General features: G+C 46.4%; 2 protein-coding genes across 11 annotated transcripts in view; one reads left to right on the top strand and one right to left on the bottom strand.

Annotated features, from left to right (window-relative positions):
* Positions 1–20598, bottom strand: part of TOM1L2 (target of myb1 like 2 membrane trafficking protein) — a 130414-nt gene extending 109816 nt beyond the window's left edge. For 8 of the 10 annotated variants that reach the window (XM_053665664.1, XM_053665665.1, XM_053665663.1 and 5 more), the window contains exon 1: positions 20428–20598. Coding sequence is in view for 6 of the 10 variants with exons in the window: in XM_053665665.1 (XP_053521640.1) it covers positions 20428–20479 (52 nt within the window). In the remaining 4 variants the exon portion in view is untranslated. Of the gene's footprint in view, positions 1–20408 lie in introns of all 10 variants that reach the window. The other 2 variants (XM_053665659.1, XM_053665656.1) reach the window with 2 other exon arrangements.
* A 425-nt stretch (positions 20599–21023) lies between these two features.
* Positions 21024–26870, top strand: part of DRC3 (dynein regulatory complex subunit 3) — a 49365-nt gene continuing 43518 nt past the window's right edge. Inside the window, exons 1-3 of the mRNA XM_037163254.2 lie at positions 21024–21131; positions 21914–22043; positions 25152–25316. Coding sequence (XP_037019149.2) covers positions 25157–25316 — 160 coding nt within the window. The 5' untranslated portion in view covers positions 21024–21131; positions 21914–22043; positions 25152–25156. The remainder of the gene's footprint in view (positions 21132–21913; positions 22044–25151; positions 25317–26870) is intronic.

Genomic DNA, 26870 nt, shown 5'->3' on the forward strand with positions numbered 1-26870 from the left:
TCTTCCCTCCTTTGCCTGCCAGACGATTTCAGATACCAAGCTTAGACTCACCACAGTCCAGCCAATGGACACATGAGCCCCAGAAAGTATCTGACATGCTCTGGTACTACTGGGTAATCCCCTTCTTTTATAACTCTGTGCCAGACCTGGAAAGAGAGTTCCTCTGTCCTTACTGGGAACCCTAGTTTCACTTCTTGTAATCTTTTCTCCCTCACAATAAATTATCTTCCAATGCCCTTACCTACCTACAGGCCATGAGGCCCTTAATTTTCTAAACAATAAGGCTACTCAGCCCTACAAGAACTGTTGGATCTGGGCCGGTGCCTCTCCCAGAGGGGCACTAGTAGAATTCCTATCCTTCCTTCAGAACGGAGCCAATCACAGACCTACCTAGTACCCACCTATTTCAATGGACCCAGATGGGCCATTAATGAAAGGGTCAAGCCCACAGTAGACCACATACTTCTCAATCACCCACAACAGGCCCATCACAATCTCCGAGGACCAATATTCTCCTCCACAGATCTCTTTAGCCAAGTGCCCCTCTGCTTAACAACTGAGACTAGACCAGGACCGTAAGTCGGATCCTTTTCCAACGGACCTAAGAAGTGCTGTCACTCCTTTAACCTATCCCCTTCTTGGAAGTTCTATAAAAAGGGGGCCTCAGAAGGATTTGACTGGTGGGATTTTAAGGCCAATATCTGGCCCTGGTTTTCCTGGCTAACTCCCTTCCTAGGACCTACAGCAGCCTTTTTCTTTATTCTCACTTTTGGACCATGTCTCCTCAAATATCTCATATCCTTCATTCACTGGAGCATCCAGGCTCTGGGAGATTCTGTCCAAAGCCTCTGGTCACAACTTTCACTGGAATGTCAGGCTGCCCCTCTTCCCCTTGACGACCCATGCCCAGACCCTCAGGTAGGGACAACTCTACATCTAACCAGCAGGAAGTAGCCATAAGAAGACCTTTGCCCATACCACCCAGAACCAGGTCCAATCATTAAAAACCAAAGGGGGAAATGAAAGGACAAAGCTGGCCCCATCTGCTATCGTGGTGCCGTTTGCTGAACAGTTCTATGACCTTGTTAAACAAGACTGCCATTTCGCTCTTCTGAACCTATGTTGCAGGACTGGAAATTACTGCAAAGTAAGAACAGAATGTGACTGACTGACCCACACAGCTGCTCCAAAGATAATATTGGAGAAAACTGCAGCTTACACAAAAAAGCCAACCAAAACCTCCTCTGCTGCAAGGCCCCTAACAGCCCAGTGTCCACGCTACAGAAACAGCAACTCCCCTCCAAACTTTATAATCCAATAAAAGCTCAAAACTCCAAACCCTCAGGGCCAGCGTAATTCTCCACACCTGGCCCCCTTCCTCTCTTGGAAAGTGAGTAACACTTTGCTCTCTGCATTTTCCTTTCTTTGTGAATTCTTTCACAGCCTGCATCAATGGCCACCCTAACATATCACTTTACTTTTTACCCAAGCCCGGAGGTGTCCCAGCTTTGTTTCCTCCTAACTCCCTAATCTATCACCAATGCACTTCATAAAACCCGCTTACGTCTTCTGATTGTAATGGGTAAAATAAGGTGCAAACTGATATTTTCCAGAGCATTTTTCTCAATCAGTTAAGGTTTTGATTCCCAGCAATTGTCATTAGTTTGGTTCAAGTAAACTCAAAAATTCTCTGCAGGTTTGGAGGTTTCTTATGATTGTTTCTGGGTAGCTCCTCCTTATCCTTCACACCAGGTCCAGGAGCCTTATTTCGGCTTTCCTCTGAGCCCCAACGGCGCCCTCACAGAACATGCCCAAAGGGCACTGAAATTATGCATTCTCCTACCTCTCAGCGGAAACTCCCTGAGGGTGCTGTTACACACCCCCAGCACCAAGAAGGGCAGGTTCTCAGAAATCCCGGGAGTCTGTCCCACCAATCCCCCTCCCTCTCACTTGCACTGCAACATGCCTGCTGCACCCAGGGCAGTGACCTGGCCCCAAGACAGGAGGTTTCTCCTCCAGAAGGAAACCTCTTCAGCAAGGGTCCAGGTAATACTATCAGTCCAGCTGAGGGCTATAATTTCCGCTCTGTCGCTTAGGCACAAGTGACCCCTCCAGTCTGTCTGTTCTATCACTTCCACCCTCCCTCCCAACAAAGAAATGTTATATAACAACCATATAGCATCATCTAGTAAATATGAGATGCTGAAAAATGAACATATTCCCCATAAGCCTGGTGCTCTGCCTTCCTCTAGATACACATCCTTCATGTAGGTTCTGAACAGTCCTGAATCTATATGGGTACTTAATAACATTCTCCCAAAAGGCATGCAACCACCTCAAACCCATTAGAGTAGCTACAATCAGAGCAGTGTTGGTGAAGGTGTGAAGAAATCAGGACCCAATGAACTGTTGGTGGTGCAGACACTGTGGAAAACAGTATGAGTAAGAGAGAAGGAGTCCGACAGAGGGGAAGAACGATGAGCACACGGGCAAGGAGGAAGTGGGAGTGGAAGAGTGGGTACAGTCTTCTACTAAAGAGTGGACAGGAAGAAGCCCACTCGGTGAGGACTTAAACACCAGGCTAATTTATAACTCACTGTGAAGGAAATGGAGAGTTCCAGAAGAGTTCTGGGATATTTATTTGAAAGTTTGAGTGGCTACAGTGTAGAAAAGGAGAGTGGAAGGGAAAAGACCAGCTGAATGGCACCTGCAATGGCCCAGGCAGGACTTAGTGTGACTAAGTTAGAAGAAGAAACGAAGGCTAACGACATTATGAAGAAAAACAAACAAAACCCCTCCCAGGGGCACTGAGCTCCACGGCCAGGAGAGGCCAGAAAACACCCACGTGGCTCCTCGTCATGTGTGCAGCCCGTTCCAGGCCTCCTTCCTTTTGCTATTGTTTCCTGGAGCAATTTGCCCTCATGTTCGAAAGCACTTATGAAATTGAAATGAGTGTATCTCACAGGTACTATGTACCATTACATGTGCCATTTTCTGGTGTCAGAGTTCTCTTTCATCTGCTGGTGGACCCGATTTGTTCAGCTGAAAAGTGAAAGACTGTGACACCAACAATGACAGAAACAAAGCGCACCTGGTCTCTGGAAGTGAAGCTGTACTCTCCAACACACCCAGCAGAAAACACGGGGGCAGAGGGCCCTTCCTTCTCAAACCACAGCAGATCTGGGGAACCAGCAGGACCCCGAACTATACGCCCTTTTAAGAGGCAGATGGAGAAAATAATATATATGATTTCTTAGGACCAGAGGAAGAAAGCAAAAAGGAGTATTCCTCAAAATACTACTGGGACCCAATATAAAAGAGCATATACTGTGTGACTCCACAGTTAGGAACTTCTAGAGCAGGCAAAACTGGTGACAGAGTTAGAATCAGTGGTTACATCAGCAAGGGGTGTGTTACAGGGGAGGACTGACCGATCGGAAGGGGCATGAGGGAACTTTCTGGAGTGGTGGTGGAAGTCTGTATCTTGATGGGGTATAGGTTACAACTGTGGATGCATTTGTCAAAACTGTAACAACTAAGATTTGTCCATTTCATTAATTATAATTCAAAAGTAAATGACACCTCAGTGAAAAATATTAAAATATATGCATACATGCACACACAAAAAAAGTAGATTCCCCTATGGAGACTAAAAGCCTTAAGAAAAACTAGAAGCTACTTTGATCCTACTTAGGACTTAAGCTCTAACTGTGGAAATGAACTTGGAGACCCTGTTGTGCAATCCATGTTCTTCAAATGAACAAACAGGTAGGACGTGAACTACCAAAAATCATATGGCAAATCAGCAACAGAGCAGTAATCAATCCCAGACCTCCCAGTCCTAGTCTGAGATTAGTTTCTGTCTTGGATCAGTGCCAGAAAAAGCAGATTAAAACAGAAGACCAAAGGTTATTTTATGAACTAATTTCATTTCAATCATCAAACCTGGAACTAAATAGTCATCCCCACCAAGCCAGATCTAAATCAGAAGATTAACCTTTGAACAAAAATAAGTATTTACCTTCATGGGTGTAAGTCGAGAACTGCCCCTCCACGAATGGCAGACTTACTACTTTGCTTAACCTCTCCACCCATATACAAGTATCCAAATTACTGGCAAGGGCCTTGAGGTAAGTAGAAAAACATGGGAGTCATAAATTGCTTTCCCCAGTTTTAACACTGCCTCCCTGTGGGACTGTGGTAAATCACCTATTGTTTGTTGTCACCAGAAAGGGGCCTGGCCCTTAGCGGGTCTGCCTAGGGCCAAACTACATTGTATGGGCTCTTGACTTCATGCAGGAATGATTTCACAGTATCAGTTCAGGTGATTTTGAGATGTTTATTAAAGCTGTGGACAGTGAAACAAGGAAAGGCTTTCGGTGGAAGAAGCAACAGGAGGGCCTAGGCACGGCTTGCCTTGGCTCCCTAGAACCGTCATAGAAATCAGCTCACCGAGAAGTGACAGAAAAGGGGCCTTGGAGACAAGATCGGGGGTAAGTCCGGGATGAGCTGCTTCTTCCCAGTGCTCCCTGGTTGCAAGTCTTATGAGGTCCCTTATAGTTCAGGAGGCGCACACCTATGGGGGAAGGGAAAGACACAGTGTGCTCCTGGGGTGGAAAGGGAGCGTAGGTCCTTCCTCTTAAGAGTTTTTAATTTTTTTTAATTCTCACTGGAGGACATATTTTTATTGATTTGAGAGAAAGAGAAACATCAATCAGTTGCCTCCTATACATGCCCCAACCAGGGATCAAACTGGCAACCTTTTGGTGTATGGGACAATGCTCAAACCAGGGAAGGCCATCTTGAGGGTTTTTTTGTTTTTTTTTTTAATTAAAAATTTTTTAATTTTATTTGATTTTATTGATTATGCCATTACAGTTGTTCTATTCCCCCCTTCATTCCCCTCCACCCTGCACCCCCACCATTCCCTTTAGTTTATGACCATGTGTCTCAAGTTCTTTAGATTCTATATTTCCCATACTATTCTTGCCCTCCCCCATCTATTTTCTACCTACCATCCATGCTACTTATTTTCTGTACCTTCTCCCCCCTTCTCCTCCTCCCACTCCCGTTGCTAACCCTCCATGTAATCTTCATTTATATGGTTCTGCTCCTGATCTAGCTGTCCTCTTAGTTTGCTTTTGTTTTAAGTGTGGTTCTTAATAACTGTGAGTCTGCTGTCCTTTCACTGTTCATCTTTTTTATCTTCTTTTTCTTAGGTAAGTAAGTCCCTTTAACATTTCATATGATAAGGACTTGGTGATGATGAACTCCTTGAATTTGATCTTATCTGAGAAGCATTTTATCTGTCCTTCTGTTCTAAATGAAAGCTTTGCTGGATAGAGCAATCTTGGTTGTAGGTCTTTGGATTTCATGACTTGGGATACTTCTTTCCAGCCCCTTCTTGCCTGTAAGGTCTCTTTTGAGAAATCCGCTGACAGTCTGATGGGAACTCCTTTGTAGGTGACTGTCCCCTTATCTCTTGCTGCTTCTAGGATTCTCTCCTTCATTTTTATCTTGGCTAATATAATTATGATGTGCCTTGGTATGTTCCTCCTTGGGTCCAACTTCTTTGCAACTCTCTGAGCTTCCTGGATTTCCTGGAAGTCTATTTCCTTTGCCAGATTGGGGAAATTCTCCTTTATTATTTGTTCCAATAAGTTTTCCACTCGTGGCTGTTCCTCTTCCCCTTCTGGTACCCCTATAATTCGGATATTGGAGCGTTTAAAGATGTCCTGGAGGTTCCTAAGTCTCTCCTCATTTTTTTTTGAATTCTTGTTTCTTCATATTTTTCTGTTTGGTCATTTTTTCCTCCCTTCTGGTCCACTCCCTTGATTTGAGTCCCAGTTTCCTTTCCATCACTACTGGTTTCCTGTGAATTACCATTCATTTCAATTAGTTTAGCCTTCATATGTTCCTCTAATTTGTGACTAAAATCAACCAGTTCTGTGAGCATCCCGATCACCAGTGTTTTGAACTGTGCATCTGAAAGTTTTGCTATTTCTTCGTCACTCAGTTACGGGCTCTGGGGCTTTGAGATCTTCTTGAGCCATTTTTGGTCTGTTCGCGCCCGTTAAGTATGAGGAGCGGAGCCTTAGGTGTTCACCAGGGTGGGGCCACCCAGGTTGTTGGTTTGTGACACTGTCTGTGGGGGTGGGGTCAGAGCGGGGCAATAGCGGCCCCCTCTGCTGCTTCCCACCACTGGGGCCTGCTCAGTCAGTCTCACCGCTCACTCCTTCGCGGGTCTATCTGCGCGCAAATGTGTGACCTCAGTCAGCCTGCTGCCCTGCACCCTCGCTGGATCGGCCCGTCGCTCACTGGGTCTGCCCGTTGCAACCCCATGTCTGGGATCTGCACACCTGAGTCTGCCTGACTGAGTTTTCCTGTGCAACCCTGCTCCACCAGCTGTTGGCTTCACCCCTCTTACCGGTCCAGCTGAAGAATTTGTTGTTATCAGACTTCCAAAAAGTTCAATTTTCTGTGTTTTGGCTATGTTTTCTGTTGCTAAAATTTTGTTGTCTCTAAACGTGGTTGTGTGAGAAGGCACAGCGTCTCTACCTATGCCTTCATCTTGGCGGAAGTCCCATCTTGAGGGTTTTTAAAGACTGGGAGTTTAGGGGAAGATCTCAATAGAATATTCATCTGCTTTATGCTGTTGTGCCCACATAAGATTTATTCCCCTGACTCCATCCCTCCTTTGGTGTGGTTGGCACAAATGGCACTAACTGGATTTCTGCGATCCATCTCCCTAAATAGGTGATTTAAGCTATTTATCCTCTGATTGGGGAGAAGTGTGAACCATTCATCTTTAAGTGTCCTTGGTTAGGGAAGACAGGATTTTGAGATTTACTAACTGTCCATCTCACTTTCCCTGTTCCACTAGTCCTAGCCTCACTGTGATATAATAAAAAAAATAAGTATTTTATCTTTGTCTTGGATTAGTGGCACACAGCTCCACAAACCCTTGGAATCTCTACAGTGATGTGTATCTTTGCCTGGGAATGAGGTACCTGGGGATGCGGGTGGATGGAGACCGGTTGCCAGAAAGACCAAGGCCTAAGGGGGTGGGACACTTTCCCCCCACCCCACCTCCAACCTCCAGGAGAAGAGGGGATGGAGACTGAGTGAGTCACCACTGGGCAATGACCTAATCCATCACGCCTACATAATGGGGCTCAGAGAGCTTCCCAGTTAGTGAACACAATGAGGTGCCCAGAGAGAGACACCAAACCTCTATGCCCCCTCCCCTCATATCTTGTCCCATGTTTCTCTTCCACTTAGCTGTTCCTGATTTTTATCCTTTACAATAAACCCATAAATGTTAAGTAAAGTATTCTCCTTTGTTTCAGGAGCCATTGTAGCAAACTGTCAAACTGGGGAAAGGGTCATGGGAGTCCCCAATTTATAGCTAGTTGGTCAGAAGTACAGGTGGAAACCTGAAACTTGCCACTGGTGTCTGAACTGGGAGCAGCCCTGTGGTTCTGATCCCTTCGCCTGTGTGTATGTATGGGAGGGGCAGGGGAGGGGACTGGGATAACTCAAGGTAGTTAGGAAAGAACTGAATTCTAGAATACCCAGTTGGTATTAGAAAAAAAACCCACATGTTTGGTGTCAGAAATATTGTTAGAGTAAAAATAGCACGGACCTGTACCCTTTCAGGGCCCCAGTTTCCTCAATGTAAAATGAGGGGCTAGATCAAATGCTGCTAATGTAACGGGCGCAGAGTGCAGGTCCCCTGAAAATAGTAGAGCATATGCCCACATACCTTTGGTTGGGGGAAAGGAAGGGGAAGTGGATGACACGGTGGTTAAGATATTTCAAGTAACAATGGCAAGTTAACAGCTATGCCTTTCTTGAATGGAGAGGGCTGCTCCCTAAGGTAAAAGGTGCACATGACTCTGGGAGAGTATAGTGGGGGCTCAGGACAGAGCCAGGGGAGGTGGATGTTCACCTCGGAAGTCACTGGGAACTCTTGCTCGAAAGATGGCAGCCAAAAGAAGGTAAAAGATACAGGGAACTGGCAAACATGGCACTCATAGGACAGACCAGATAAGAGGTCACATAGAAGTTCTGGGCCAAGCATTTAAATAAGGACAAGCTGAAAGAGAAGGAGCCCAGTCTGCCATGAGGTCTGGTGTGTGAGAAGAAGCCATGTAGGCCGAGAGAGCGAAGCAGCCACACGGTCTGCAAGGGTGTGAGAAGAGATCTGATGGAGCTGCGGGGAGCTGCCTAACCAAGCATGGATTCATGGGAGATGCTTGGAGCTGAACTGTGACCAGGGATGCTGAGTTGCAGACTTCTGCTTCTCTGAAGGACCAACAGAGAAACTACTTTCTTGGGACTGTGCCTCCCTGGACTCCAACATGATCCCATGTAACACGACACATGTTTCCTTCAGCCACTACATGGAGGCTGAGGACAGTGTACCCCAGATCCTGAAGGAGGGAGCTGCTATGAGAAGATGGTGACTCTGAAATCCACAAGCGCACATTCCAGAGAGGATGGAGATCTGTTTGCACAGCTGACTTAAGAACAGATAAGGACATGAGGAATTCCTGGGGCATGGTTTTGGTTTATAGCCTTTTGGGGAGCAAGGGAAGGGCTGGCTCTTGTGGGAGAACAGGGCTCTGAACAGGAGTGCTCTCAGCCCTCCCCCCACCCCAAGGTTGGAACTTTGTAAATCAGAGGTGGCAAATACAAGGCCCACGGGCCGAATCCGACCCTCCACCTTGTTCCATCCAGCCCAGCTCTGTGTTTCTACCCGGGCAGCAGCACCGAGCTCCTTGCCCCTAGTTAAGGAGTAGATATATTTATACAGTCCTAAAATTACATTCAGCCCTTTGAAGGCAACTGGGAGGCTGATGTGGCCCCCAGTGAAAATGAGTTTGACACCCCTGGCATAAATAAAAACCTGTTTCCTTCAACACTAATATATCATGTATCGAATTACCCACATGGCTGAGCCCTGGTTTGCTCAGTTACACTAAGGCTCCAGCTAGAATTTGCTGATTCTTTGAATTGCTGGTTAAAAAATTTCTAGAGTTAATACGAGAAATTCTCACTCTCTAGAAGCTACTAACAAATTCTGGTTTCGACCACCAAGCAACATCATTTCTCAGGCCTCATTTCCTACTTTGACTAATGACCTGCCAGACTTTGTGTGATTTCTCCTTTGAGGAGTGGCAAAAAAACTCAACAGTGTCCTATAACAGGTCCTGTCCTTGTTCCCAGCTCTCGAAGACTTGCAGCCCAATTCTCTCAGATGGAAGAATCAGTCTCTCTCCATTACACTCAATTTTAAACCAAAACCCAAAACAGAATTTTTGACATGCCTCTCAGACTATAAGGCTTGTGCTTCATTAATGATTAAAACAACAGCTGGGAGATAATGTCTTAAAAGCAAGTTCAATTAGACAACTTAGCATCAGTTTAAATCCCCCTTTTTTCTTTTTTTGACACTGTAGTTCCAAAGCAAATCCAAAGAAAAATTAAAAGATGTAGGCCTTCTATTACCAACAGCTTCAAGGATGTGTAAGAAATCAAAGCCTTTAACCAACTCCTCAGAAAACTGGCTGAGATGATGAGGACTCTTGTACACAGAATTACAACAGGAGGACTGAAACTGGGTGAATAATGGGTAACACTAAGGCAGATCTGAATTGAAGACAACTATCACCAGATTTTTAGCCACAAAGTTCATTCAGGTAGTTATCCACTTAATTCTACAAACAAATTACTGAGCTACTCCGTTTAGTGGTTAAGAGTACCAGCTCTGGAATTCAAGTCCCTGCTCTGCCACGTACAGAACCTGGGGAAGGTACTGAACTTCTAAGCTTCAGTTTCCACTCTAGAAATCTGAATAAGAGTACCTGCATCATGAGGGTGTTTTGAGAATTAAAGGATATTTAACCCAGTGTCTGGTGAGGAGTAATGATGACTAGTACTATTAGCATCATCATTCTGGTCTTTAAGGCATGTCGTAGACCCTACTGAAAAATAAGGGCATGACATTAAAGGCACAGGAAACAAGCAAAGATGGGCACACTGGACTTCATCAAAATTAAAAACTTTTGTATATCTAAGGACCCAGTGAACAGAGTAAAAAGGTAATTCACAGAATGGGAGAAAGTATTTGCAAATCGCATATCCAATGAGGGATTAAGATCCAAAATATAGAGAGAACTCCTAAAACTCAACAACAAAAACAACCTCATTTAAAATTGGGCAAGAAAATAAAACAAAAAAAGTGAAAACAACAACAAAAAAAAGAAGGAAAAAAAATGGGCAAAGGACTTTGGGACCCTGTGTACTGTTGGTAGGAGTGTAAAATGGTACCATCACTGTGAAAAACAGTATGGTGGTACTTCCTCAAAATATTATAAATAGAATTACCATGTGATTTAGTCATTCTACCCCTAGGTCACAAATGGGTATTTGTTCAGTGTGTTCATAGCAGCATTATTCACAATAGCCAAAAGGTAGACGCAACCCAAGTGTCAAAAGATGAATGAACGGATAAACAAAATGTGGTGTATCCATACAATGAAATATTATTGAGTCTTAAAAAGGAAAATATGACACATGTTCCAACATGGGTGAATCTTGTAAACAATATGCCAAGTGACATACAACAGTGACAAAAGGACAAATACTACACAACACTGTATGACATCGTCATAGCAATCAAATTCAGAGACACAGAAAACAGAATGGTCGTTGCCAGGGGCTAGGGTAGGGGAACAAGGAGTTAGTGTTTAACAGGTACGGAGTTTCAGTCTTGCAAGATGAAAAATTTCTGGAGGTGGACGGTAGTGATGGCTGCATAATAACGTGAATGTAGTCAATGTCATGGAACTGAAAAATGATTGGGATGATTTTGTTATGTATATTCAACCAGGAATGTTTAAAAGTAAATGAATCAATAAATAAACACAAATGAAAGCAGGTGCCCAAGTGGAATGCTTAGTCTAATCAGGGATCTCCAACCTGAGGCCCACACAAGCTGTATGAAGCTCAGCATGGCTGTGACTGCGGCCCAACACAAAATCATAAACTTACTTAAAACATTATGAGATTTTATTTGTGATTACATATCACAGTGTATTTAATGTGTGGCCCAAGACAACTTTTTTTCTTCCAGTGTGTCCCAGAGACATCAAAAGGCTGGACACCCCTGGAAAAATGGTGCGTGGAAAGAATATAACATAGTAACATATTTTGGTTTTACATGTGCTATCTCACTGATCAGCTTAACCCTTTAAGATTCGACAAAACAAGTCTTCTCTCATTCATGTTAGCGTAGGTAGCTAGCTATTAATAAAAGGAGGCAAAACTGGGTAAGCTTAATAGGCTGCAAGCTACAGCTTCATACACTCCAGGGGACAGTAGCATTACTCTGCCAAGGGTATTAACACCTCTCCATCTGCCACCCCGTCCCCCAACGTAGGGAGGAAGGATTGGCTTTCCAATCTCCCTAGGATTCAGTCAGTCCACTCTCCCAGACTATGAGGAGGAGAAGGGGGTGAATTCTTCAGCTGGGCACAAACAAAGCAGAAGCCAAGGTGGCACAAGGGGAGGTCCTTCTACTTTGAGGTATGTGCAGAAGGAGCCAAGATGTTGACCATAGAAAGGAGGTGTCTAATCTAGGGAAAGACTGATTGGTTAAGGGGAGGGCCAGCACAAGCCCAGGAAGGACTGGGAAACAGATCGGTCAGTTTGAAAGCCCAAGGTAATATAATCAAAGCCTAACAAGGGCTTCTCTGTGGTAACTCACATTCGCCTGCCTGTTCCTTCCTCTGCTCCCTCTTTCTCTTTGGCAGCTTTGTGGGCCTAGCAATCACGAAGGTCAAAACGAGGTTCCAGGTGCAGGTCTGAATATAGCACCACAGCACTAGCTGGAGCACCACTGGGAACAGAGACTGAGGCAGCCAGACGAGGACAGAGACTGAATGGGACTAAGCTTTGGCATGGACTGATCGGAGGACACAGAATTTCTGGGCCCTGGCCCTTCTCCTGGGTTTGATGAAGACAAGGCTAGAGTTCTTCCACAGCAGGATAGTCAGAGTTTCGCTACAGGCACCTGGGGACAGTCCTTGTTTTTTACTTCAATAAATCTTACCGCCACACCTCACCCTTGCATGTGTGCGTCCCTGGAAATACTTTTCTTGTGACTCTGTGGAAGGTCCCCTATTCAACCAGCAACACACACATACACACACCCTTCTTCCCTGTTTACAGCTCAGGACACTGAGTACTAACAGTTGATGAACTCATGCAAGGCAGTCAGTCATACACAGGCAGAAGAAAGACTGACCTCAATCCAAAACAAAAAGTGCCAAATGTTGGAAGAGAATGAAGAGAGGGCAATGGGCATCTTCACTGCTCTGGAATTCATTGATGGAATTACACTACCTTCGTGGACTTCCCTGTGCAATCTGTTAAGGTCCCTTCTTGTCTACATGGAAACTCACCTCCCCGGGTGTGAAACCTGGCTCAGACGATGTGAGCCACCTTGGACAATTTCTTAACTCCAAGCCTCCATTTCTTCATCTGTAAAATAGAGATCATGCTACTGACTTGATGGAGTTTCCAGAAAAAAATTTTAAATGAAATATGTGTAAAGGGCTTACAGTAAAGTAAATAATAACTAATATTTTTAGCTTTGAAAGATGCTAAAAAATAAGGATGACAGAAATAAACTTTGGAGTGAATAACTTTGCGGAGCATACTCTACCACATGCCGTGAGGGTGACAGAGAAACGGAAGGTACGAGTCCGGCCCCAGGAGCCTCCAGTCTTAATTGGAACATAAGGCAATAAGCACATGACAAGACACAAGATACATAACAACAGGAAACAGCACAGGCAGGAGAAAGACATCAACAAGTCTGAGTCTATTAGCTGAGTGCAGGACACTGTGCTAGGGACTTTACACACATTCTCTCATTTGGTTTTCACAAAAACCTGAAGGGTAGGTAAGGTTCTATTTTATAAATGAGAGAAAAGCCAAATGAATGATATGGAACAAATGCTGCGTGTTCAGAGAAGAAATTCAGCCCCATGAACAGGATGGTCTAAGAAGGCTAACTGGAGGAGCCAGTGAGTGCTGATAGCCACCAGGCTTGAAGACAGTCTGAGGAGGACCAAAGACATTCTTCTAGGACAGAAGGACTGAAGGGGATACTAAAGCAGGCACCCAATCAAGACTGGTTTCTAAAAAGCCCCTCTTCTAACCACAACAAGCTGGGTCAGCAAAAACGCCCTCACATTCTATCTTTTCAGACCACTAGGTTGGCCTAAAACATCTGCTAGGTCGAAAGCAACATCCCTTAATTGATGCTCCTCAGAGCACTGTATTTATACTCACTTCCTTACCATTTATCTCCCCCCCCCAAACAAACACAAAAATCAGGCAGAGTACACAGAACGCTTATCCAATATTACATCCCCAGAGTATGAGAAAATGAAAAACGAAATACACAAGTGTTCCACTTCTTATATGAAATGTGAATCTCAATGAGGTTATTTAAAAAGCACATTATGATTTTTTTTTCTCCTTGCATTTTTTGGTATATTTTTCAAATTTGCTAGATGGGTTTACATTGTTGGGGGGTTTTTAAAAAGATTTTATTTCATTTTAGAGAGAAGGGAGGGAGAAAGAGTGGAAGAGAAACATCAACATGAGAGAGAAGTGCCCAGCCAGGGACCTGGCCTACAACCCAGGCATGTGCCCTGACAAATCGAACCAGTAACCTTTAGGTTTGTGGGATAACACCCAGCCAACTAAGCCACACCAGTCAGGGCCTATACATTGTTTGTTCAAAAGCACAATTCTATGAAAACTGTTTAACACCCTAAAGAGCCTACTCTAAGTGGTGGCACCCCTTCACTCAGTAACGCCTTGTGCCTGGCTCAGCTCGTATTCTTGTACAGGGAAAGCAGGGCAGGACCTGGCCACCTTCACCACGTGACCTTCAAGGTTGGGGAGCTTTATCACCTGTCTAGCTCTCACAACTCCAGACTTCATCCCCTGCTCCACCCAGCCTGCTCACCTCTGCTGAGTCTCTGCTGTGCCTCTTCCTCACACAGGGAAGCTCCAGGCCTCAGAGGGACTGGCACTGCCCACTACCGACATCCTTACAGGACCCCTCTTCTGCAGAGATAGGGGCTTGGGTGGTAAGAAAGAATGACCTTTCGGTGACTGTCAAGGAGAAATCTCCCTGCTGCTATAATGACATTCTTGCTACTCCCCTCCCTAGAAATCCTCCATGGCTTCCCTGTGCCACCAGTGAAATGGGCCCGACTCCCTTGTCCTTGCCCAGCCTCCAAATCAGGCTTTACCCTGCCTTCCAGCTGCCTCTTCCAGGGCACTCCCCTTGCTGGGAAATAGAACCAGTTCCATTACCCCCACCTGCTCCGTGACAGCCAACCTTTGAGCAGGCTGCTGTCTCTGCCAAAAGAGCCCTTCAAGCATCCTTTTCTATTTCTGTATGAATCAAACCCTGCTCAGCAGCTACCACCTGCAGCGTCCTCCTGAGTTCTTCCTTCCCTCCTCCCAGACTCTTCCTTAACCCCTCCCACTACACAAATGCTCGCAGTTTTTCTTGTGGAACAGAATGCAGGTTCCACTTCTAGTTCCCTTACTGCTAGTGGGTGACCCTCTCATTGCCTGAGTATCCCCATCTGCAAGACGGAAATAATAACAGTGCCTTACTCATAGAATTATTATGAGGTTTAAAGGACTATAGATATGTAAGATGCTACCTCAGCCTCTGGCACATATTTATATTGAACTTTAAAAAAAAGGGAAAACCTGCCCTGGCTGAGTAGCTCAGTTGGTTGGAGCACTGTTCCGCACATCAAAGGGCTGCAGGTTTGAACCCCCAGTCAGGGCACATACCTAAGCTGCAGGTTCAATCACTGGTTGGGCACACAAGGGAGGTGGCCAATAGCTATTTCTCTCTCACATCAATGTTTCTGTCTCTCTCCCCCCTCCCCAACTCCCTTTCTCTTTTTCTTAAAAAAAATCAATAAGCATATCCTCAGGTTAGGATTTAAAAAAAGAAAGCAAACACCTTTATTAATGTCACTGCTGGAGGTAACCCCTTCCCTCTTCCATTCCCTTCACTCATCTGTCCAATCTTGTGCCACTACTTTCTACGAATCTGATTTAGGCACCTGTTTTATCTCCCTTACTAGACTGAACATCCTGGCAAATGCTTCGTTTGTTATCTATAGACAGTCAATACAAAACTGCTGAATGAATAAATGAATTCTAAGTAATCATACTTAACGTCTATAAGACATACACTTCATGTTTAAAAGAGAGGTTTTAAAAAGAGTGAGAAAGATTAAAGAAGTAGAACTTTTCACCTAGAGTGACAGTTCTTAAAGTGTGTTGCCTGGGACAGCGGCACCGGTGTCCTTGGGAACTTGTTAGAAATGCAGAATGCTAAGCCCCAACCCGTACCTACTGGATCGGAACTGAGAGTGGTGCCCAGCAATCTGGTTTAACAAGCCCTCCAGGTGATTCTCATGACCCTGAATCATGGGATCGGTAGAGCCAAAAGCAACGTGGAAGCACGGAATGAGCACTAGATCTGGAGTGGATTCCGGCTTAACTCTGCCACTGACTTTGCACAAGTCTCTTATCCTCTTAACTTCCTTATAAGCAACAGAGGGACAAAAGCACTCAAATAATTAAGTGTTATAAGGATTAAATGAGCTCCTATGTGCAGAGGTGGAATATAGTAGGTGCTTAATAAGTTTCTTTCGGTTTTCTTCCTGTGCCTCTCAAACCTGAGCAAGGACTAGTCATTCTTGGTACAGACAGCCATGCTGGCATCAAAGACCTAGCTTTCACAGGCACTAGTGGTTTATGTCCACTTCCAGTCCCATCATTGCCCCATCTAATCTCAAAACAAACCATAGCATGGTATCTCCTTCCATGTTCACTGAAGCAGAACTGTGAAGACAATAGATGGTCCTTCTCCCACCGCCCAAATATTCTGGTCAGAATTAACTAACTATTCACTGATCTTTTAATGTAAATGAATCCAAACTTTACTCCTGGAAAAGGGTTACCTAAAAACGTCTTATAGCCACCACAAGAACACCTGTTCACTTTGCAGAGCACCATGGCCCTGACTAAGGGAATTCCTGATATATAACATCCACCTCCAGCAAACATCCAGCTCCCAGGTCGGTCGTAGACAGTTGAGACAAAGACAGTCACATTTTGAAACTTGTTTCAAAACAGACAATCCAGAAATAAAAGTACTTTTTCTTTCTCCATACTTACTCTCTTATACCACTGCTAGTGCTCTCTCTGAAGCCCACATGCGCCTCAGAAACCACCTTCCAGAATGAAGAGCAGGCTGGATGCAAGAAATTCAGACTGCATTTCAGCATGTGAGCTTAGCTGCCTGTAGTCAAAATGGGCAAACTATATGTTCCACCAAATAGCACCAGGTCAGGATATCCATATGAGGCCCAGGCACGAGCCAGAGATCATTACTAACCCCTCCTACTATGATCCTGATGCTTTGCAGCTCCAGAACACCTTTGGTGGGCATATTATCTGTACTGAAGGATCCCTAAGAGCAGCATTTCAATATTTCTATCCCAGAGCCTGGCACCCAACAGGTACTCGAATAGCCCACTGGATGGGACTGATGAAATTATTTAGGTACAAGCCCCATGCGGCCATTGCGAGGTATTTTTTTTTTTATGAGTGAGGAAAATGAGGTCCAGAGAGACTAAAAGTTGAAATCAGCTAAAAAACATAGTCTTTGATGTCATGCACCTAGAACGGGGCTTCATACTGCGCCCTTACCCTAGTTGTGACTCCTGCCCACAGCCAGCTCTGTACCACTGAGATTGGTGCTCACAGAGGCCCGCTGGTCCACCCCATGTACCTGTCTCCAGGCACAGGGTACCCTCTTATCTGCCTCTGGAACTCCCACCTATTCTCATAGTCAGGCTTCAGACTCAAAAAAACCAGTCCCATTGTCCCGGCTCTTCTGAATTCTTTTGGACTCTGAACAGCACCAACAAGACCCACTACTCAATTGAGCACTTAGCTATGGAGTGACCTTCTTTTAGTCATCATTGTCCCATGCATCTCTGTCCTCTCTCCATAAATCCCTTGGTGACAAGGGCAGCTGTGGAATCCCAGCTCTCCCTCTGACTGGCTGAGCAGTCCCTCCATTCCTTGGAGCCTCAGTGTTCTCAACACTAATGTGAAAGATAGGATACTGTTAAATCTAGGCAGGCCTAAGAGGAATGAAAATCACCAGGCAAGAAAATGGCACCGTGGGAAGCTACCTGCAGACCCTACCTAGGAAGATTAGGGTCTGGGGTTGTCTTCTCCGGCATAACAGAATGCAGCTTTCACCCAACAACCAGCTCTAGCCAATCAGACCCTAATAACCCAACCACAGGTTTTCACATTGAAAAACCTTGATCTAAGAACAACCAAGTGAGTCCTCACCTCCCTTGGTTGGCTCCACTTTCCCCTAATATCCCTTGGTTGGCTTTCCAACCTTCCTCAGTTGGCTTCACTCTCCCTCTTATTCCCCGCTAATAAACCCTGCTCTTTTTAGCTCGCTGCATCCTACCAGTTTCTTGAGCAACTCCAACCTAACAGATACCTTCTTCACAAAGCAGCTGCAAGGAGGAAATAATGGCTGTAGAACTGCTCTGTGAAGCTGTAGCTACTGCTGTTACTTCATTTCTGTATTCCCTTCCCTCCCCTCAGCCTCCTGGCACACACTTTTAACAGAATACTAACAATACTAAACATCATGAAAATAACTTTCACACTATGTCACAACAGTACAGAATATACATTAGAACTGAACTGAACTGTGAAATTACACAGGCATCACCAGTCAACTAAGCTAGCAATGAGGAGGCTTCATTCTCTTTGCGGTCAAGTGTTGTTTCTAAGTGCTGGTAGACACCACGGCCTGCAAGGGTATTTTCCTTTACAGGTCACAGATGGGCCAACTGTCCTACATATCCTCTCCAGATAGAAAAATTCAATCCTGACTTAATTGTTCTGTTATTAACAGTGGCAGCTACAATTTATTGACCCTCTCCTATGTTCCAGGCAATATACTGTGTGTTTTACATCCATCAGCTCACTTAAACCTCATTGTTCTATGAGCACAACTCTATCTATTTCTATCTCTATTTCTGTCTCTCAGCAAACTAAGGCTCAAAAGGGTCACATTATTTTCTGGGGTCCCACAGCCAACAAATGGGCAAGGCAAAACTCAAAAGCCAGGTCTTCCCTACATAAGCATATGACCTCTTTCCATTCCATATATCTCTATATTCCTTATATTTGCATATTTTTAAATCCCCTTTAAGTTCTACCCCACAACTACCTTGGCATTTCAAAGGTGTACAAAGTGGACTGAGTGCCAGCCTGTGAGCCAAAAGGTGGCCAGTTCAATTCCCAGTCAGAGCACATGCCTGGGCTGAGGGCCAGGTTCCCAGTATGCAATGTGTGAGAGGCAACCACACACTGATGTTTCTCTCCTTACCCCTCCAAAAATAAATAAATAAAAGCTGTTGAAAAGTTGGGGAAAAAAAGAGGTGTAGAGCTCCCTATTGTAAAGGAAGTAGAAAAGAATAAGAATTCCATACCACTCCAAGCTTACTGTCTCCCTCCAATAACTGGTTGGAATTCAACACTCAACTGAGAAACGAGTTGCTGGAATGTGGCTGCAGTGAAAGAGCAGCTGAGGAAAGGAAGTGAGGAATAAAGAGGGGTGGGAATCCAGGGACACAGCAGTGTGCAAAGGTGGGAAAACATTCTTCCAACACCCAGTGTCCATCATTCCTTGTCAAAAAGAAAAAAGATTCCCAAATGCCAAGTAGCCAAGGGGAGCAACCTCAATGATTTCACAGGCCCCACTAAAGGCTGAAAAGTAAGCTGAAAGTTCAGCAGAGCAGAAAATAAACAAATCACTACTGCCTGAACCAGCTATGTCCATAAGGACTCCAAAGGTCTCTTGCTCATAAAAGATATTTTACCAGTCCTTCCACCAACCCGGAACTCAGTTTTCAAAACAATTTTTTACACCTTATTTATTTTTAGAGAGAGGGGAAGAAGGGAGGTAGAAAGAGTGGAGAGAAACATCTAGTGTGAGAGATACATTGATCAGTTGCCTCTCACACACCCTCATCCAGGGACCTGGCCCACAACCCAGGCACGTGCCCTGACTGGGAATCAAACCAGTGACCTTTTGGTTCACAGTCTGGCACTGAACCCACTAAGCCACACCAGCCAGTGCAGCAACTCAGTTTTAAAAGAAACTAACCACCACTCTTAACGGATCACTTGGCTCCTACCGTAGTTGAAAAGCAAGCCACTTTTCTAATGAGGAAATCCCATACCGTGGCCACTCTGATATTCCTTCCCTTAGCCTTGGCTCTCCTTACCCAGGATACTGGTCACCCCTGGTGCCCTCTTCCAGGTGCCCAGACCCCCTCTACAGGATTAACAAGTACTGCTGAGTACCCCTTTTTCTACATTGCCACTAGAACATTTCAACTTTGGCAAATTTAATATTGCAGGAAAGCAGCAATGTGCAGAGATGTACTACTAGGCAGCAATGTACTACTAGGAATACCAAAACTTTGAAATTTGAAGGAATCTACCACATCTTACTTCCAAACACCTCATCTGTCAGACAGGGAAAACGTCAAATCAGAAAGAGTAGTGACTTGCACAAGGTCATAGCGAAAGTTACTAGCAAAATCCCGCTTGGAGCCCAGGCTTCCAGATTCCCAGTCCAGGCTCTTAATAGTAAATAACTCGGCCTCCCTCATTTCCTAGCAGAACTGCAGCCAGGCCACGCCCGCCTCCTCCACCCCGCCCCCCCGCCCAGGTAATCATCCTCTAGGAACCCCTCCCCCCTCCCCCAACCCTCATACACCCTCGCAGAGTGGCAGATCTAATTAGCAAGTCTTAGAACAGGTCGCATTCCCTGGGAGGGTGCCCATCTGAGAGCTGCTGGAACTGAAAAGCAGGGACAGGGGTGAAGGAAACAATGCGGAGAAACTGGGTCCTGATAGCAGCGGCAGCAGGCTGGTTAAGGACGCACGCAGTGGCATCACCCAAGAGCCAACCAACTGCAGGCACCACCTCTAAAGTGCTAGGAAGGGCTGGGCCCTGATGGGTAGGGACGCGCGGCGGATCTCCAAGTCCAGGCTGGGCCTCGGGCGCCGCCTGGCAGAATGGCGCTGGCGTCGTGAGCAGGCCCAGTAGGCCAGTCTGCCAGTGGACAGAGGCCCGGCGACAGGATGCCCGGCCCACCCGAGAGGTGGCACCGGTGACCCGCAGAGGCCTGCGGTCCCAACCCACATCAGCCGCTGCCGTCGCCCAACCAGACGCACATCCTTCGCGCGGCCCTACCGAGGCACTGCCCCACCGGTGTGCTGAACGGGTTCCCCAGGAGGAACTCCATCGTGGACGGACAACACGGCAGCAGCCGGGATACCCTCTCAGCTGTCGGGAATCTCCGCGGTCTTCCTTGGCGCTCGGGACCTGACGTACAGTTGCGCCCGCCCCACCTTCAGGAACACTGGGCACCGATCCCGCTCTTGTCGCACCCCTATTGGGCCACGCCTGTCCGGTTTTCCTCCGATTGGTCCCTGCACTCCCTCAGCGAAGCCCCACCTACCCCACGGCGTCCCATTGGGCAGTGGGGCAAGCTAAGTCACAGAAATTCCGTCTAGCGTAGCGGCAGCTCACAAGGCCCGCCTCCGAACGAGCCTGTGTATTTTAATTCATCTATATATTGGTCAATCTAGAATCATTACGGTTATTGGAGAACAGACGAGTCAATCACTCAAATAGGGGCGGGGAGAAAGAAGAGTGGCTAGAAGAATCCCCGCCCATAAAAAGTACTGATTGGAGAAATGTTTGTTTTCTCTACCGCTGGTTGGTGGTAGGAGTATTTCCCCACCCAGAAATTTTGTCACGTGACTTATCATCTTTCCCCTGAGCTGTCAACCTTTTAACTTCCCCTTAGCAACTGAGTGGCGCTTCCTGGTTCCCCTAGCAACTGAGCGACGCTTCTACTGCGCTAACCAACCCGATAGCCTGCGCTTGAAAAGGTGAGGCTCGAGCTGAAACTCTGGGGGGACTAGCAGGGACAGACAGCGCCCGACTTAACTCTTATCTGACTTTCTTCTCCAAGGAATCTGACCCAGCCCTTCTCACTTGTAAAATGAGCACACAGGTCCTTTGCCAGCCACTTTGAGACACGCTGAGACGGTCAAAACACTAGTCTGGGCTTTCAGGCCTGTGGATGAGAAAGAAATGCTAAAGAACCATTTCCTCAGGAGTCAATGCCCAAAGAGATTTTTTAGAGATTCGACCCCCCCCCCCAGGCTTCTGGCCTGATCCCTTTTTTTAAAAAAAGTACCAGAGGCCTGGCTGGTGTGGCTCAGTGGATTGAGTGCTGGCCTGAGAACTGGAAAACTGAACGTTCAATTCCCACTCATACATGTTTCTCTCCCTTTGTTCCTCCCTTCCCCCCTCTCTAAAAATGAATAAATAAGATCTTTCTATTAAAAGGTTACTGCAAAGAAAGATCCACTGATAGCTTCAAGAATTTAACTGACATCTTAATTGTCATTAAATTATTTATCTTATTTTTATTCTTCATCTTGGTGCAATTTAAAGTGCTGTGGCTGGGAATATGGATCCGAGTTCCATGTCTGTTTTTTGTCAATTGCTTCTTGTATTAGACAATTTTCTTCCCTTTAGGAATCTCTTCTCTAATGGCCTCCAGAGCTAACACATCATTAAATAACACATGTGCACTTGGTACACAATTAGCATTTAGTAGACTGTTGATTAATAATTAATGGACAATGGGGGCTATATTTTTCAGATCCAGTTGATCCCAGATTGTTGTTTCCTGGGACAATCCTGGATCTGTTTCTCCGTGAGGGGCTACTCCGCTGATGGTGGCACATTCCCCACTTCCTACCTGTAGTCTTCACCAGCAAAACTATCAACAGGCAAGTCAAAAGGAACCCAGGTTGGGTGGTAAATTACTGATAAAATCCCCTAGGGAAGAAGTGTTCGGCCTTGGCACTAACCCAGAACAGCTGTGAGAAACATCATGCACTGGGCCAGTGATGGTCTGTAGTGCCCTGGGCACAGCTGGGTCACGATTAAAGAAATGGCTCTGGAGTCATGTTTTCCTGCTTTATTACATACTAGGACATAGGTGGCAAACACAAGGCTCGTGGGCCGAATGCAGCCCTCCACCTTGTTTTATCTGCCTGGAACCTTGTCTCTACCTAGGAGCAGCACCAAGCTCTCGCTTAACTGTTACGGAGTAGTTACATTTACACAGTCCTAAAATTACGTTCGACCCTTTGAAGGCAACCGCAAAGCCAATGTGGCCCCCAGTGAAAATGAGTTTGACACCCCTGTAACCAGATGTATAAACTTGGGCAGGTTACTTAATCCTTCTAAATAGTTTCCATTTTCTTATCTGAAGACTGTGAAGGAGTAGTCCTACATATAAGTTAAGTTCATAGATATCTCTCAAATCCACATTTCACCACCACCTTGGTCATCTTTCACCCCATGACTCTTGCTATTCTTTGTAGGACAGCCAGAACTAACTCCTTAAAATTAAAATCTTATCATGTCACTGTCCCTATGAAACCCCAGGAACTTCCCAGGAATCCTAGGATAATAACAGAACTCCTGTAGGCTCTCCAGACTTGCGTTACTCCAGCCAAAGTAGAGCATGTCTTGCTCTGTCCTACATCAGGGCCCTCACTGTGCAGTACCCTCTTCCATCTTTTCTGATTCTCCTTCAGATCACAGCCTGTTTCCCCTGGCCAGGCCAGGTACCCCTGATATAGGCTGTCATAGCTCCCTATACGTACAGATCTGTCCTGGTTTGTGATTAAATATTTGTATGATTATCTGATTCATCCTGAAACAAAGGTAAGGAGATATGTCTGTTGTAGTCATAACATGTAGTAGTTATTCATTACGTGTGTGGACTAAATAAAAGATCTTAAACAATTGTAGGCAGGAAGAATTACTCATCTTTTATAGATGGGAAATTCAAGGCTTAGACAGGTGAGGTGAGATACCAAAGGACAGACAGTCAGGATCCAAATCCTGCCCTCAGGTGCATAATAGCTATTCCACATTGGGACTGCTGGGCTTGACTGAAAGCCACCTTGATATCTTAAGGTACCAGTCATTGATGTGGGAGGGATAATAAGTCAGTTTAAGTTTTAAAATCAGAATTAAGAATCATTTCCCAAATGACAGCACCTTTCTTTGAAAAAGCACAAACACTTTGCAGGTAACGTCTGCCAAAGAGAGCACATTAAAATTCCCCCAAAGGCAGCTTAGTGTCAAGTTAAGGGAAATTTTAGAAAAAAATTTGTTTCAGAAGAGTGGGTAGATAGAGAGAGACAGAGAACTGGAAGCATCTTTCAGGGGCAGGAGTAGATCAGTCACCCGAAGGAGATGGAGCCAGTGTGACAGGTTGAGAGAATGGGAAGTTGGAGATGCAGGCAGAGATTGGCTTGGGGGAAGGATCCCAGGGAAGGGGTTGGGGTTAGGGAGGCTATGCCTCCTCTGAGGATCAAAGGAAAGGATGCACAAGAGGTAAAAGCACTGGGATGTTTGAACATGCACAGTCTAGAAATGGAAGGTGCATATTTACATAAGCTTCATTCAAGTAGATGGTGGGGGAAGAGAGAGGGAGGGCAGCTAGGCAGTGGTGGTCTCCAAGACCAGGTGGCAGGATTGCCAGGCCCATCTGGTTTTGTGGTGGACACCATCAACCCACCATCAGAAAGTCTCTCCAAGTATCACTCGGTGGATAAAGGGCAGAGTACAGGGGCTGCCCAGTGTCCGGGACTAGCAGAGATGGGAGAACAGGAAGTTCGTGGAAGCTCAGATGTTGGGGACGCGTGTGGACCAAGATAGAAGGTGAAGTCAGCGGGTTGGTGAGCATCAGAGGTGGAAAGTGGGAGAACTGAGTTTCCAGGGGCTTCAGGAGCAGAATCTGGGAGTTTCCAGTGGACTGACATAGAGTATGCCTTTCTGCAGGCCCAGCCCTTCTGAGTGTCCTCCCTGGAGAAGGGAGGTGATGAGAAGGAGGTCGGGTACCTGGCTTCCCAGGGCTGCAGCTCTGCCAAGGCAGGAACAGTGGCCCAGGTTAGCCTCACAGGGTGACTGCCTGTATCTGCTTTTCCTGAGGCATCTCAGTAGAGTTCCTTTGGACCATGGGCAGCAGAAACTTACTGGAGTTTGTTTAAGTAAAAGAGGATTTAATGCTAGAAGTCAGGAAGGATCCCGACTTCTATGGGAAGTACTTTTACCTCTTGTACATCCTTTCCTTTCATAGAAAGGACCATAGAAACCCTCACAGGGCCTGAAAGTAGGGACATTAGAGGCTGGAATGCCAGCAAGAAGGCAGCTTCTGTATGCATCAGTCTGTCTGTCCTTTTGTCTTTTTTTCCCCTGGATCACCCAGGTCCCCATCTCTGCTTCTCTCTGTCCATCTGCCCTCCCCCCCCAATTCCTCCTCAGATCAAGCAGCCAACTCTGATGGGCTCTCTTACCCTGAGGCCCCAAGTGCATGTTCCTCAGGGGGAGAACATGAATGACCAGCTTGGGTCAGTTTCCACCTGTACCCTGGGCAAACTTATGGTGAGTGGTGGGGGCAGGAAATTAGACATCACTGTCTGGAAGGGACAAAGCTCTCAGAGAAGGCAGTCGTAGGCTGGTATGCCTCACTGGGCCCACCAAGGATCATATTCAGTGGTCAGTGCCAAGAAACCTGAACAAGGGTGGGCACAGGAAGTCAAAGGCCCAAGTGACCATGATTGTAAGGGAAACTGAGCTCGAGAGGCTCAGGGATCCTTGTCTGGGGTAGGGTCCCAGCTGTGGCTGTGGGGCATCAGGTAGGATTGGGCGCACATGCCTGCCAGGGGAAGCCCTAGGACAGCAAATGTGCAAATGTGCGGCACTAACCCCTAGATGCAGTGGCTCACACAGTGCTCCCCTTGAAAGGATGCCCACCAGCCACTTTCCTCAAACAAAGGGAGAGGTAGACTCTGGAACAGGAATGTGATGTTTTTCAGGGAAGATGAACTGGCTCTACAACTCATTGGAGCCGAGAGTGATGGACGATGACATGCTGAAGCTGGCTGTCGGGGAGCAGGGCCCACAGGAAGAGGCCGGGCTGCTGGCCAGGCAGGAGGGCATCCTCTTCAAGGACGTCCTCTCCCTACAGCTGGACTTCCAGAGTGCGTATCCAGGGGTCAGGGGCACCAGGCAGGGTGCCCTAGCTTTCTCCATTCCAGAATGGAGTGGAGAAACCCAGAATTTCACGCAAAGTCTGTGTAAAATGATAAAATTCTCCCACCCCAAATCTAAGTCAACCACAAAGGCCTTAGGGTCCTTGGAGTAGGGCCTCTGACAGGAGGAACCCAGGAAGGTGGCTCCAAACCTGCAGGCAGGAGCTGTGGGGAGGAGGAGGCAGCCCCCTGGGAGAGGGCTTTGCAGGAGGGGCAGGAAACAGGAGTGGGTGGGGCCTCGAGGGTGTGGGTGCCTGGTAGGAAGATGTGGCTGGGGACCAGGTAGCTCCTCATGCCTCAGCATCTGAATCTGCAAAACAGGGTGATCACAGCCCTAGGCCAAGTGCAGCTGGGAAGACAAGGTAGGAAAATGTGTGCGCAGTTTAGTGTTCACTGAAAAAGGCTGGCGAGGGGTGCAAGAGGGAGCCAGAGGGGCCCTCAGCCCCTCATGTACTGTGCTGTGGCCGCTCCCTCCTAGGTGCCAGTGCTGGCCTGAAGGCATCCATTCAATAACAAGGATTCTTTTCTTTCTTTTTTTTTTTTTTTTGTCTGGTTTTGGTGAGGGATTGCTTCCCTTTTTAAAAAATTAAATATATCAGGGCAACATTGGTTAATTACATTGTATAAATTTCAGGTGTACAACTACATAACACAACATTTGTGTACTCCATTGTGCATTCACCACCCAGAGTCTCATCTCCTTCTGTCACCACATAGGAGTTGATCCCCTTTACTCTCTTTGTCCTCCCTGAGGCCCTGCCTCCGCCGGTCTGTGCCCGATCCTGGGGTCCCAGGATTGGGCAAGGCCCTGGCCCCAGCCTCACGATGCCCATGGGCCTCACCAGAGTATGGCCCCCAGGGCCGCCCTCAGCTCTGCAGGAGCCCACTGGCCATTCAGAGCACTGAGGGCCCCTGAGCCTCAGTGGTGAAAGGGTTAGAGGGTGGCAGAAGGGCCTTCATCAGAGGGGGCTTTAGCATTGACCACCCTCCATTTGCTTCCCCTCCCCAACCTAAGGTCCATTCAGCCAGTATTTATCAAGTGCCTGTTATATACCAGGTGCTATTCTAAGTACTAGGGAGTCAATTGTGAACAAAAAAAGACAAAAAACCCTGTCCTCATGGAGCTGACATTCAAGTGAGGAACACAAATAAAATAAAATGAAGGAAAATAATAGTGTATGCTAAAGGTAATATGTGCAATAGAGAAAAATAAAGTAAGGAGAGGAGGGGGGACTGGTGGTAGGGTCCAGGGTTTTATGGGGAGATCAGAGGCCTCACCAAGAAGATGACACCAGAGCAAAGACTGGAAGGAGGTAAGGGGAGGGGCCATGTGGAGGTCCAGGGAAGAGTTGCAGGGGAGACAGGGCCAGTGCAAAAACCCTGAGGCTCAGGTTTGTGTGGGGACAGGACCAAGAGGCAGTGGGTCAGTCAGCATCTGCTCTGGGGTTTGTGGGGGTTGGTTTGTATAGGGACTGAGGTAGGGCCCTACGAGGGTCCTGAGCA

This window comes from Artibeus jamaicensis, unplaced genomic scaffold (genome assembly GCF_021234435.1).
Source record: "Artibeus jamaicensis isolate MK-2021 breed Jamaican fruit bat unplaced genomic scaffold, CSHL_Jam_final contig_419, whole genome shotgun sequence".
Lineage (NCBI taxonomy): Eukaryota > Metazoa > Chordata > Mammalia > Chiroptera > Phyllostomidae > Artibeus > Artibeus jamaicensis.